Genomic DNA, 14,465 nt, shown 5'->3' on the forward strand with positions numbered 1-14,465 from the left:
AAACAAAACAAAACAAAGCAATAAAAAGCTAAGAACTTTATAGGCCATTTAAATTCTTCAAGTAAAAAAAAAAAGCTTCTAGAAAATTTTGTCTGGTTCTCAATCTTATATTTCCCTTTCTTTATTCAGCAAATATTTATTATATTCCAGGCACTAAAAACCAAGTTCTAGATGCAAAAGATCCATTAATGGGCAAGTCAGATAAAGTCCTTTCTCTTGTGAAACGTATGTTCTGCTTTAGATAATAAATATGGAAAATACATTATCACAAGAGTCATGCAGGCAATCAACATAGGGTAACAAAACATCAGGAAAGAGTGGCATACATAAGGATAGTCAAGAGGCTTCAGAGGTTGAGGTATTATTAAAATAGCCAATGGGTGACAAGAAGCTGCAACAAACGTGAAAACTGGGGGAAACAGAGGCTTCTAGCCTTTACATAATAGTCTACCAGGCTAAAACAAAACACAAAAGGTGACCTGCGTGGCTGAAACACCAAATAAGGAGAAGAACTGTCTATGTAGGTTTACAAAAGCAGGCAGAGACCAGTTTAAACAATAAAATGCTTTTAAAATATAAGAACACCTGGGAGTAATGCATGCCTTTAATCCCAGCACTCAGGAGGCAGAGGGAGGTGGATATCAGTGAGTTCCAGGACAGCCTAGCCTACAGAGTGAGTTCCAGAATGCCAGGGCATCACAGAGAAACTGTCTCAAGAGACGTACAGGGTTGGGGTGGAGGGAGAATAAATCTACAGCACTCACGATATGAAATCTGAAAAAAATTCCAATTAATGAAAACATTTCCCCACTAAGGCAATTAAAATGACAATCTTTTCTGCTCCATCATTAAAGTATTTTTAATAACTACTAATCTTTTACTAGTCTAGGTGTTTTGACTTTCATTTAAAAAAATATGGTGACTTGACATACAGGTTACAACTTTCATCTTCTTGGCATCTTGGTTTAGCACTAGTTCTTTTTGTCTGGTTATCTATTTGTTTTTAAGACACTGTCTCCCTAGGTAGCCCTGGCTGGCCTAGAACTCACTATGTAGACATGGCTAGCATCAAACTCAAGAAATATGCCTGCCTCTGCCTCCTTGAGTGCTGGATTAAAGGTATTTCTCCTAGCCTAGTACTACTTTTTAACAGAAAAAACTAGTAACACAGCTAACTTATTTTACCATCCCAGACAATAAAAATGTTTGTGGCTAACTACAATGTAGGCAAGAAGTAGAAGGAGGAATGCCTTTACTTGCTTTTGTATTCCTCCTTCTAACACAGTATTCTCATAGGAAAATAATTTTTTAAAAATTTCTATCTTCAAAAATGCATGAAGGCAGGGGATAGAATTTCTCTAGTGGAAAGAAGAGAATGATTTTTTTTTTTTTTTTTGAGATGGTTTCTTTGTGTAGCTTTTGGCTATCCTAGAACTCACTCTGTAGCCCAGGCTGGCCTTGAACTCACAGTGATCCACCTGCCTCTGCCTCCCAAGTGCTGGTACTAAAGGTGTGAGCCACCAAAACCCAGCCTAGAGAATGAAATTTAAGCTTTGTTGTATTAACTGCTTATTGCTACCTTAAGCAGATGTGTAGCACGTAGTAGCTGTAAAATACAAAAAGAACACCTTAACATTCATCAATAAAATAAAGATAATCTTTAAAAATTACGGTTTTAGAGTCAGACAAAAACAAACTAGGGAAGGTCTAATTTTCGGAGTCAACTTTCTTCTTACTTGGCAGAACAGCAGAGATCCCACTGCATGTTCCTCCACGCTGCCTGATAGTGAAGTTCCTGCAGTTCAGCAGACCACTCTGTATTGTCATGATCTAATCCTTTTAAATAGATGGACAGAATATGGGAGAGCCCCAAATTCTGCAAGGCCTAAAAGGAAGTTATTACAAAATAATCAAATATCTCAACATAAACTAGAGCAGTGATTCTCAACCTTCCTAATGCGGTGACCCTTTAATACAGTTCCTCATGTTGTGGTGACCTCAACCATAAAGTTATTTTCATCGCTACTTCATCATTGTAATTTTGCTACTGTTATGAATCATAATATAATTATCTGATATGCAGGATATCTGATATGTGACCCCTGTGAAAGGGTTGTACATGACCCACATTGAAAACCACTGAATTACAGGGGGGAGGGGGGCGGCAAACAAAAATTAACTTTAAAAGTGTAATCAACAATACCACCTAAAATTCTAAAATACTGCTTATCATATTTCCTCAGAGAATGCTAACGTTTGATGGGAAAACACCTAACCATATTAAGCAGTAGTAGAAATAACAGTTTTTGGGACCAGCTCTGATGGAAACTCTAGATGCCATGTGAAGCACTAAGAGTATCTCCTGGACACACTCAAGAAACTTCTTCTGCTGTGGTCTAACAAAAATTGTATCAACAACACTACACTGACCTGCCCAGCTTTCCTGTGCACCCCTGAGGCTTTAGCCTAGTGTCTGAAAGAGGTAATCCCAGTCCTCTCCCTATAGTGTACCTGGCTGTGTAAACACTTTACTGATACACTAAAATAATGTTAGCAGTTGCCCTGATGATGGCTTTACAGAAGCAGATACAGAAAGAAAGTATACCTGAATTATTCCTGACTGGCGGGTTGAGGAGGAGATTGTGGTCTCAAGGTCGTACGTTACTAAGGCTTTCCCCCACATTGCTTCATGCTCGTAAGTCCGTATCCTACAGGAAAAGATGGTAAAAAGCACCTTTTGTTTTTGTATGCATATGGCTCCTTCAAAAAGTAGAATTATTATCTAAAAAGTGCAATTTACCTTGTAAGGGGTTGTAACATTTTCCCTCCACCACAGCCATACAGGCTGTCTGGCTCTCCTATGCTTCTGTAGATCTCTAAGAGAAGATCCTGAAAACAGAAATACCAAAGACAGAATTGACAAAAAAGAAAAAAATCAGTTCATGAATTCATAAGCTTTAAATTTTATCATTATCAATTCATAACTCTCAACTTATAAATGTGTTGTAAAAGATAATGATATTTTAAATATTTGAATTAATAGCACAGTAGATTTGTCCCAGACAACAATGATTATAGTCTACTTTAGAAGTGATGCTCGCAGACTGGACAGATGGCTCAGCAATTGAGAGCACCTACTGTTCTTGCAGAGGACCCAGGTTTGATCCCCAGCACCCACATGGTGGCACTCACAATCATTTGTAATTCCAATACTATGGGATCCAATGCACTCTCCTAGCCTCAGCAAGCACCAGGCATGCACATTGTGCACTTATATACATGCAAACAAAATACTCATATGCATAAAATAAATCTAAAAAAGTGACACTCACAATTTTATGAATTAGATAAAACATGTATACCGACATATTAGGTTTTTTAAAAATCACATTCAGCAATAATGACAAAACAAAACAATCTAGTCAACAAATGAAATTGTAAATGGGAAAATAAAATTCTGCAAAGCTTAACTACTAAAACTGGCAAAACCAAAGGACATAATTTTATTTAAAATGCATAATAGTTTTTTAAATGTGCTGTGCATTATGTATCTAGTAACTAGTGGTAAACTTGAAATGGTACAATTCTTTAAAGCCTAATTCTAGATAGCCTTAAGAAAATATATCTTAATTACTTTTGAACCTGTATTCACCTTGTTTTTTTTTTTCAAATATCTTAAGTTGTATTTTCTTTTTCAGAGCTGCTTCTTATTTGGGGCTACTTTTTTTTTTTTGTTTTAATTGAGGCGTAATTCATAAAAGGGTATATTGTTTTGATGAGACTTTTTACAACTGTGGCTGGTTGTCTTTCTTTAGTCTTCCAAGAAGGGCCATTTTACTTTTTTAGAGTTACTTTTTAAAGTCATGAGGTCAACAACTTGGACTACTATGCATGTAAGTGCTAATGCAAATTAAAGTCCAAGTTGACCTCCAGCAGCAGTTCATTCTATGTTGACAGTGAGAGAACACTTTGCCTGTTAGGATACTGTTACTCGTGGACTGAAATGCTGAAGAAACCCCTCCCCCTATTTTGTTTTTTTTGCAAAAATCAAGGTATATTCTAGGGTTTCCTGGTTGACCTCAACAGATAAACTGAGATGATAGTCTTAGTTCAGAAATGATCTGAATGTAGATTTACAGTCTACGTGTACAGCTGGCTAAGTGAGATCGCTTTCACAGTTCTGCATGTATCCCATCGGCTCCCCATTAGTCACTGAACTCTTAAAACTGGTATTGTAACATTATTACAATGTTTTGCACCAATTTTATAAACTTTACAGTACAATATGTGTTCCTTTTCTGAGGCAAACCAAAGGTATATTTCTCAAGGTTCTGCTGCTATCAGCAGCGTTGATGGAGGATTTCTTATACATTTGTAATAGATAGAAATAAACCAGAAAAAAAGAAGAAAAAAAAAGTGGTGGAGGAAAAGGTGAACACTGCAAGAATACTCAAAAGGGCTGAGAGTTGCAAACGCCAAGATTGGCTTTGCATAGTAAATGGAATAGAACAGCTCTGAACTATAGCTTACTTTTCCTGGTTTGGTCTGACAGAATGATTGAATGCTTTTGTAGAAAAATCAGAGCCTTAAAAACAAGGATTTGGTGAGATTGTAAAATGGTGTGCCACTTTGGCAAAACAGTCTGGTGGTTGGTCAAAATGCAAAACATTCTTACTCTGTTACTCAACAATTCTACCCTTAGGAATATAACCTCAAACTACTGAAAATGTGCACCTATGAAACATGTACATGAAGGTTTACAGCAGTGTGTTGCTAATAGTAAAAAAGTTAAAACGACTCAAATAGCTATCAAATACTGGAGAGAAATAAAATGTGGCTTATTCATACAATAGAATATTAATAAGACATAAAAATGAATGAGAAACTAACAGATTAAATGACTTTGGTGAACCTTCATAATTTCATTTGTAGATCTTTCCATTTCTAATTTATAAATACATTTGGGGTTATAAATTATAAATGTACTGCCTCCTGTCAACATTGTATACTTCTATTTGATGATTTCTGTGTCAAACATTATATGGAAATGTTTCCAAGTATTTTCTGTATTAACTGTGAATGAATAGAACAAAATAAATTGCCTGTGATGGGAAAAAAAAAATGTGCTGTGCATAAAGCAGCAATTTAATTACTTAAACACCTTTTGTGAAATTTACATAGGAAATACTAGGGCTGTTTAACATCAATGAAGTAAAATAACAACAATAAAAAAATAGAAGCTACATTTAATAGAAAAATGAGCAAGCAATTTACCTGCCTTGACATTTTTGCTATGGGGAGTATTTCCTAAAAACAAATCCATCAATATGGGTATAATTCTACACATAATTCTTATTTAAATATTCTATTCATAGACATGAAATAAAGCCTTAAGAATTAAAACACTCAGTACCTAATAGTGCTTGGTATAAGAAGATATTCATAAAAATTCAACACAGAAAGGTGAAACTATTTATTATCAAGAGAAAAAAAAAACACTAATCTAGTGGGTCACATGGTAAGCACAAGACAGAACTGAGGAGTTCAGGAGATGCTCAGTCACAAAAGTGCTTGCTATGAAAGCATTAAGACCTAAGTCCAGATCCCCAGCACACACATAGAAAGCTCAGAGCAGCTGAAAGCATTGGTGATCCTAGCTCTAGGGAGGCAGACAAGTAGATCCCTAGAGCTCATTGATCAGCGACCCCAGGAATATCAGTGATCTCTGGGTTTAAGAAGACACCTTGTCTCAAAAATTAAGATAGATATTAAAGACACCTGATTTCAACCACACGCACGCAGGAGGGTGCAACACGGCTAAAAGTGAGTGTGAAGTTAAATGAAATGAAAGGTTACTAGCAGACTTAGCAATTTCTAGTTCATGGAAAACATGAGGCAAGTGCCATTTTAATAGACTGAAGGGAAGAAATGGAGAGAGCCAATACAGACATTATCACAGAGTCCGGCTGTGAAAGGAAAGACGACAGCAACACCTAAAGAGAACACGGGGAAGAGAGAAGCTCCTTCCATCTCCAAGAACAGACATGTTTTAAACAGTAGAGGTTGGAAAGTTTATAAGACAGTTCTGAAGGAGCACAGCATACCAAAGTTTCTGAGAAAGAACAGATAAACAACCTGGGATAAAGGGAAAGTGTTTTTCTATTTTAAAAAGAGAGGGGGTTGTGACAAGAGCACATGTGGAGAGACTCGAGTCTGACTGTGGGATGTTGTGGGATTCCTACCTACATGGTAGCTTGAATAAGAATGCCCCCCCCCCCGGCTCATGTTTGAATACTTGGTCCCCAGGTGGAAAAGTTTGGGAAGGATTATGGAAGAAGTGTGGCATTGGGGGCGGGCTTCCCTCTCTCCCTCTCCTTGCCATGCCTTTGCTCTGCCATTTTGGACTATAACCCTCTAAAACCATAAGCCCCAAATTAAACACTTTTTTTTTATAAGTTGCCTTGTCATGGTTTCTTACCGTAACAACAGAAAAGTAACCGAGCATCAACTATTCTCTCCAAGAAGCAGAAGGCAAGTTGAATACAAGTAGAAAAAAAGTGAAGTACAGAGGTTTCCTCAAAGCAGAGAGGTTCAAACTGCCATTGTGGAGGAATGAGCTAGTCAGAGAGATTCAGGAATGGCAAACAGTGCTATGAAGAATGTTGAGACAGAACTAGAAACTTACAAATGAAGTTGCTGCTCTGTGACCTATGTATATATACAAGAAGTTAGTAACTTATAAATACTTACAAATAAAATAGAAGAGAACACAATGGCAAAAACTGTGTGGTATAAATTTACCCCGTGAGACAGGTGCTTTCACTTCAGTCTTACATGCAAGAGGTTCAAAGTCAGAAAGGGTCGGTTATTTATGCAGCACTACATAACAAGTAGCAGGTTGAGACTGGAAATTATTTCTCTACTCAGAGCATGAACTTATAAATACATATAGACATACATATATGTATCGCTTAGTTCAGTAAGTAGCGTCAGTTTTAAAATCAATTATAAATTATAAAATCAATCACTATAAGAAAATAATCCAACACATCACATAAAAATCATTAGAGTTTCTAATATTTACCTGTAAGCTTATTCCAGTTTCTTCTTTACTTTTTTCACTCAAACTAGAAATAGTTGTACCTTGACTTCCTTCTTCAAATGTTGAACTTCTGTTTATCATAAGAATATCTCTTTTAATGAAGATATACTATCTAAAAGGTTATGAATATATTTATTCTTTACTTTAACAGAAAGAAACTAATTATGGTTACAAAAATAACAGTGAGCCATTTATACTTTAAAACAGACTATCACTTAGAGCCGGGTGGTGGTGGTGCACGCCTTTAATCCCAGCACTCAGGAGGCAGAGCCAGGCGGACCTCTGTGAGTTCGAGGCCAACCTGGTCTACAGAGCAAGATCCAGGACAGGCACCAAAGCTACACAGAGAAACCCTGTCTTGAAAAACCAAAAAAATAAAATAAAGAATATCATTTAGACCTGGCATGGAAAAGAAATTTGAGAAATTATATGATAACAATATTGTATAAATGGCAAAGTTATATGCCAAACATCTTATTCATATAGAAACAAGCCTGTTTAAAAGGGAGCAGGTTTCCCAATTTGATTCTAAATACTGTATCAGTAGTCTTACCTAAAGTTCAACTTGATAATTTCAGATATACATTAAGACCACAAGATACAATTTAACCTCCAGTTAACTGAAAAAAGTTAAGAAATCTGATGAAAGTAAGTGGGATCCACTGAAATCTAAGATTATAAAGTAATAAATAATGGGACTAGAACTCAAATTTATCTACTCTAAGACCTTACCTTTAAAAATAAGCATTTAAATACATGAGTGTAATTGTTTGGTAAGTGACTCAATTTTAGTATCATGACTGTTATTTTTATGCCTATAATATACCAATATATAAGTTAAATACTGCCATAAATGAAAATAACCCCTCTAATATCTTTCTAAATCATGTTCTGTGTTTTCTATACTATTTTTCCTCAAACTAGAAAAACTATACTTTTGTTTCCTTTGTCTAATGTGGCGCTTTCTTATCAATTACACTTTTGATACCTATACAAACTGGTATAATCACTTTAAAAAACAATTTGCGTTGGGTGGTGGTGGCGCACACCTCTAATCCCAGCACTTGGGAGGCAGAGGCAGGGTGATCTCTGTGAGTTGGAGGCCAGCCTGGGCTACAGAGCGAGATGTCACTGACAGACAGGTAACAAGCTGTGGTATCTTTCTCTCAGTGCACCATGGGCATCACAAACTAAAGAATGATAGCAACAGGCAGCATAGATGAGTCAGTCTTATGAAAAACCTGAGTGGAAAAGATGGCAGATAAAATGCCTTAGAAAACTCAAAAGTGGGGAGCACTAGGCTGTATTTCCAGGTTCATGCTAATATGACAAAAATATCAACTAGACTTGAGAAATGACAGACATATGATCACCTTTACCTCTTGGAGGGAGTTCAGGAGCCGGACACAGGAGAGCACCGAGTAACAGAATGCTGCTGACAACATTCTACTTTGCTTTGTAACCTTCAGGTATAGATATGACATATATCCTACTTATTTCCAAAAATTCAGAAAAATGAAGACACTATAGTGGTATGGCACTGCAATCTAGAGCCGCAATTCACCAGGTGTGGCGGCTCACACATTTCACTCAGCACTTCAGAGGCAAAGGCAGGTGGATCTTTGCTTTTGAGGCCAGCCTGGTAAACATATTGAGCTCCATATTGGCTAGGACTATACAGTGAGACCCTGTCTCAAAAATAAAATAAAATAAAATAAAGCTCCAATTCATTTAGACAACCAGTGTGTAACACAGTTGCCTGTACTTCTGTCAGTCATCACCTTAGGAATCTGGACTATTAAGAAGACTGAAGTTGTACGCATCTGCTGGCTAAATCTTGTTAATAAGGTTTCCGAGTGACTTTGTTTTAAAACAGACTAAGGACACTAACACTGAAATTTCAGTTTCTTAGGAGCATGTTAACAACAAAATAGATGTATCTCGAATGCCTATTATGAAGAATTTTATTAAACAATTTGAATAAAAATGAATGACTTTGCTTCCTTGACAATACAGGTAAACTGCTTACCTGTATTCTGTATTCACTACCTTAGAGCTCCAGGTGGGCTCCTCTAACAGCCACTGGGAACTCCTGTACACATCACTGTCTACCCTACTCATCACATCTTTGGGGGAAAAGAACCCCAGAAGAGACCGTCAATGCAAATGCAGATACACGAATGCTTGGAGGAAAGCAGTTCTGCACGAGTTTGCTCCATTCACACAACGGCTGACTTTAAAATGTAAGATGCTTTTATTTTACTCCCTGAAGACTTAGTATTTACTCCCGGTTAACAAAAAAATATTATCCTATGGACCTTCAATGCCAAAACGCATTCAAACTGCAATTACTACCATATAGTGATTTTACAGTGATTATGAACACACTGGTTACATGTGTCCACACAATGTAGATTTGTAATTGTTTTCAACCAAAAAGCAGAGATTTAAATTATGAAACCAGGAAGAAAAAAATTGGTCCAAATCTATGTTAGCTACTCACAGACCATATTTCTGGTCCTACTTTTGCAATCTAAACAGCACACCAAATTTCCCTCTTAATGACATCTACAATTTATTATTAGCAAAAATAATGTATGTGTTGGCATAACTCATATTTGTGATTTCAATCTCTTAGTAAGGATGAACCAGTGGTAAGAAAGTGAGGTTATATGTAAACACATACATAGGCTATTTCAGATGGACAAGGATTTGTATGGTGATATTTTATTTGTGCTGAAATGTGATTTTATTTGTATGTTAATAAATAAAGTTGCCTGGGGATCAGAGGTAAAAGCGAGCCATTAAGCAGAAGTGCAGCGGTGGTGGCACACGCCCTTAATCTGATCACATGGCAGGCAGAATCTCTGTGTAGTCAAGGACACAGCCAAGTAGTGACCCGAACCTTTAATCCTAGTACCAACCATAGAGACCTGGAGGTCTGTATAGACAGGCAGTGACGAGGAAGTCATGTGGTTGGGTTTAGAGCCAATGAGAAGGCAGAACAGAAAGGCAATAAAAAGACAGGTCACACAGGAGAAGGTCTCTCTCTCAGGGGAAGGACAGCAGCGGAGTGGTAAGCTAAGGAAGGCTATTCGCTAGTGCTCTGATCTCTTGGGCTTTTAACTCTGTATTTGTCTCTGTGTTTTTTATTTAATAAGGCCATTTAGAATTTCATCTACAGATTTGAAAGGTGGTTCATGTAATAAAGCATGTAATGCAATTTAATACCCTATTTTCTTGCCTATTTTTCATCATGATCTATGATCATATTTTTATTAGCTTCTTATAAAAGTTCTAACTCAATCAGAGGAAATCACATTGAAGTAGCTAGAAATACAAGCAGGCAACACATAAATGAAACTTATTTAGTCACAGACAGGAATTAGTCACATTACAGTCAAAAAGTAAAATAAATCCTGAAAGCTGAAGGACTTAGAGGTAAATCTAATGTAACCAAAATTAGGAAATCATTCAATCATTAAAACATTTATGGATCATTTATGTTCCCAATGCTAGCTATTACAAGGAATACACAAACAATCAAGTATTATCTTTATTTAGAAGTATCCTATATGTCTAGTCTTTATAATATAAAATAGAATATATCACATAACTGGAATTCCTATTTTTTAAGAGAATTACCTCTTTAAAAAATTTATTACTTTGCTTTGATATAGAAAATTTCTGCCTAACATGTCTTTTAAATGGAGAAATGGGACAAAATAAATCTTTACTATATACTTTTATTGAAACAGTGTCAACACCAATTTAAAAACCAAAATGTCAAAACCCATTACCTTTTCTCTTGCTCATCCATGCTTTTCTTATCTGAATAGATCTCTGCATAGAGCAATGCCGTGAAGTGAGCAGCACAAGACTGAGCCACCTTTGCAACCTCCAGGTAATTCAAATCCAGCCAGAAAGCATCATCGAAAGCTGTTCCTGAAGAAGGCCTGAAGAGGAATTAAACACAACGCCAGGTCACTGCTAATACACGATGCACAATGGTACAGGACGTAACTGCAAGCCACAATTCTCTAGTGTATGGTTATAAACCACTCTAAGATAGCTTGGCCAAAGTCCAGTTCTCAACTGTCTTGGCTCATAATCCTCTCAGCAGCAGAAAGCTACTAATCACTCCATACAAATCTGGGCTCTGCACCCACACTTTTTACATCATCAGCTGCCAAGGACAGCTTCACAGTCACTTTTAGTATAAAAACATTGTTTCTTCTCAGACAGGAAAAAAAACACTGTGATGGGTTAATTCTGATTGCCAACTTGATGGAATTTAGAAAGACTGTGGACACAAACTTCTGGGCATGTCTTGTCACAGATTTCTAGACTAAGTTAACGGATGTGAGAAGACCCACCCTGAATGTGGGTGGCAGTATTTCATGAGCTCAAATCCTGTGCTGAATAGAAAGGATAAAGCGAGTTGAGCACCAGCATCAATGGCGCTGTTTCCCAAAAATGGACAAAAAGGCATCTATCAGCCGCCTCCTACTGTTGGCACCATGACTTCACCAATATGATCAAATGTACACCTCAAGCTAAAAGCCAAAATAAACCCTTCCTCCTTACACTGCTTCTGTTGGGTGTTTTGCCACAGTGGTGAGAAAAGTCATATACATGTCTTTTCTGTTGCAATTGTTTGCTCCTATTATCCAACAGTGAACTACTTAATAAAAAATGTGCACTGTGGTAATGACAGTTCAGAACTGGAAACTATAGACAGTATCTTCTTCAAAGCTAACACTATAGACATAAGATAGCATAGTAGTGAAGGGTACTGGCTCTGGAGCAGTATACAGCTAAGTACAAAGCTAGCTTTACCACCTACTGCTAGCTGTATCATCTGCAGCAACTTAATCCAGTCAGTTCTAGTCCTATCTGTAAATACTAGAATAGCACATACCACATCTTCTACACAGTCAGCACTTCAGTACAATAATTACTTCTGAGGAAATTCAAGTTCAGAGAAGTAAAAGTTGCCCACAGAGAAGAACTGTACATTTTTTGAATGTCAGGTGTATTATACACATTGTCAATTTTGATTACCACACACCACTATCCTTAAAGTAGACCTTATACTGATATTTATTTGGGAGTGGCTCACTAGTGCTGCCTGTCCTGGAACTCTCCATGTAGACCAAGCTGTCCTGGAGTTCATAGAGATGCTCCTGCCTCTGCCTGGGGTTAAAGGCATGCATCAATATGTGTGTGCCCTTATCCTGATTTTTAAGAACGAGAAGACATCAGGTAACACGCTCAGATCACACAGCTTTTAACAAAGTACTCAACTTGAATTTGGTCATGCCCTAGTCACACCTTCCTGAGTAATTTTTAAAAGTTTTTTTTTTTTCTTTTTCAAGACTGGGTCTTTCTGTGCAGCCGTGGCTGTGCAGGAACTCACTATATAGACCACAGTCTACCTAGTATCCACCTGCCTCTACCTCCTGAATGCTGGGAAAGGTGTGCACCACCACATCAGACCTTCAAGTTTTAATAACAATAAAAAAAGTAACTTTTTTCTTTCTGGCGATACTGTCTTTGTTTTGTAATTCTAGGCTGGCTTTAAACTCACTATAGCCCAGGCTGGCTTCAAATCACAATCCTTTTCCTCAGCCTCCTAAACACTATGATTATAGATGTTCACCACTATGCCCAGCTCAAGAATTTTTATCTTGTACAATTACTATATGTCAATTAAAAACAAAAATGTGAAATTTTCAATGTGATTGTGTTTATAGGATGTGTGTGTCCATGTTCACCATGTGCTACTGTGCACATGTGGCGGTCAGAAAACCACCTTGGATGTTGATCCATGTCATCATCATCATCATCATCATCATGACATGATCCATGTCAACAAGACAGGGTCTCTCTTGTTGTTCACTGCTGCATATACCAAGTTTGCTAACCCATGCTCTTCTGGGGATTCTCCTGTCTCTGCTTCCTACCACCTTTTATGGATATGGGTTCTGGGGATCCAATCAGGCATCAGGCTTGCCATCAGCACGTCAGGCTTACACATCTTCCCAGCCCTAAGAAACGTTCTCTAAAAAAGAATTCCCTTTTCTATGTCTTGCCAACAACATCGTCATTCTACCTCATTAAGTCTGAAATAAATGGCTCCAAGATGAAACTACCTCCCAGTACCAGGAAAGGGCACTCACAGCTACAGTTCAGTGATTTCTCAGAAGAGGATATGCTATAAAACAAAATAAATCACAAACAAGACATTAAAATGTAAAAAAAAAAAAAAATCTATTAGTGAAATGGAATGATATGAAAGGCATGTATCTTTTACAACAGCAATGTACTTAGGGTCAAATGTTCTGTTATCTTTTATCAAGCACTGTCACCATACGTACTCATTAGCATTCATTACTACTTGTCCAAATTACACATGCTCCTACATTTGGGTAGGGTTACAGTCAATACACCCATCCCAGGTTGAAAAAACTTTAAGTAAAAAAATTCATTTATCACACCTAACCTACTGAAAATTGTAGTAACACAGCACACTATGAGGGCACCAATGATTGTTTATCATCTTTATCACATGGCTGTCAGGGAGCCACAATCCAGCATGTCAAGAAAGGATAAAGGACATGGTGGTGCTCACCTTTAATCCCAGCACTTGGGAGGCAGATGCAGGCAGATATCTGTGAGTTCAAGGGAGGGCTACTACAAAGTGGAAACAACAACCAGAAAAAAAAAAAATTAAAAAATAAAATAAAATAAAAAAAGGAAAAGGAAAAAAGAAAAAAAAGAAAAAAGACCATACTGCATTATCACCAGCCTGGAACATGGCAAGGATTCTATACCCCGCTTTCTCTGAATGCTAAAGTTGAAAAATCACAAGGTGCACTGGAACATTCTGAGTCAAGACTTCCAGCACTGTTTTCTTGAGAGTTCTGATAACTCTCTAGCAGTACATATCATCTGAACTGCCCACTGTGCCATTTCGAGCAATGTCTGTGCTTTGTTAAAAATCCCTTGAAAGCCTGGGGCAATGGTACACACCCAGCACTAGAAGTGGAAGAAGATCAGGAATTCATGGCCATGGTGAATTTAGGGCTACCTTAGGCTACATATGACCTGGTCTCAAAAAGTAACAATAGACCTAGCACCATGACTGACTGAATGGGACAAGGAGACCCACATGCAGGCCTGGGGCAGGATGCACCGGGCTCCAAGGAAAAAGCACCCACCAGCACAATGGGCATTAATATGCTGGGCAAAGTTATGGTGCGCTATGGGAGAAAAAGAGACAGAATAGTTCATGTCCTGTGGACAGAGACATATCTGCATTGTGGTGTTGTGGGGTATTAGTACACTGTGTGAAGATATA

At 37.5% G+C, this 14,465-nt stretch overlaps 1 protein-coding gene across 3 annotated transcripts in view; it reads right to left on the minus strand.

Moving 5' to 3' along the window:
- Positions 1–14,465, minus strand: part of Atm (ATM serine/threonine kinase) — a 115,985-nt gene that overhangs the window by 30,707 nt on the left and 70,813 nt on the right. For all 3 annotated transcript variants that reach the window (XM_042280942.2, XM_042280946.2, XM_076576281.1), the window contains exons 39-43: positions 10,903–11,058; positions 7,085–7,172; positions 2,801–2,889; positions 2,606–2,708; positions 1,737–1,885 (exon numbers count right to left, since the gene is read on the minus strand). In XM_042280942.2, coding sequence (XP_042136876.2) covers positions 1,737–1,885; positions 2,606–2,708; positions 2,801–2,889; positions 7,085–7,172; positions 10,903–11,058 — 585 coding nt within the window. The remainder of the gene's footprint in view (positions 1–1,736; positions 1,886–2,605; positions 2,709–2,800; positions 2,890–7,084; positions 7,173–10,902; positions 11,059–14,465) is intronic.

Source organism: Peromyscus maniculatus, chromosome 7 (genome assembly GCF_049852395.1).
Source record: "Peromyscus maniculatus bairdii isolate BWxNUB_F1_BW_parent chromosome 7, HU_Pman_BW_mat_3.1, whole genome shotgun sequence".
Lineage (NCBI taxonomy): Eukaryota > Metazoa > Chordata > Mammalia > Rodentia > Cricetidae > Peromyscus > Peromyscus maniculatus.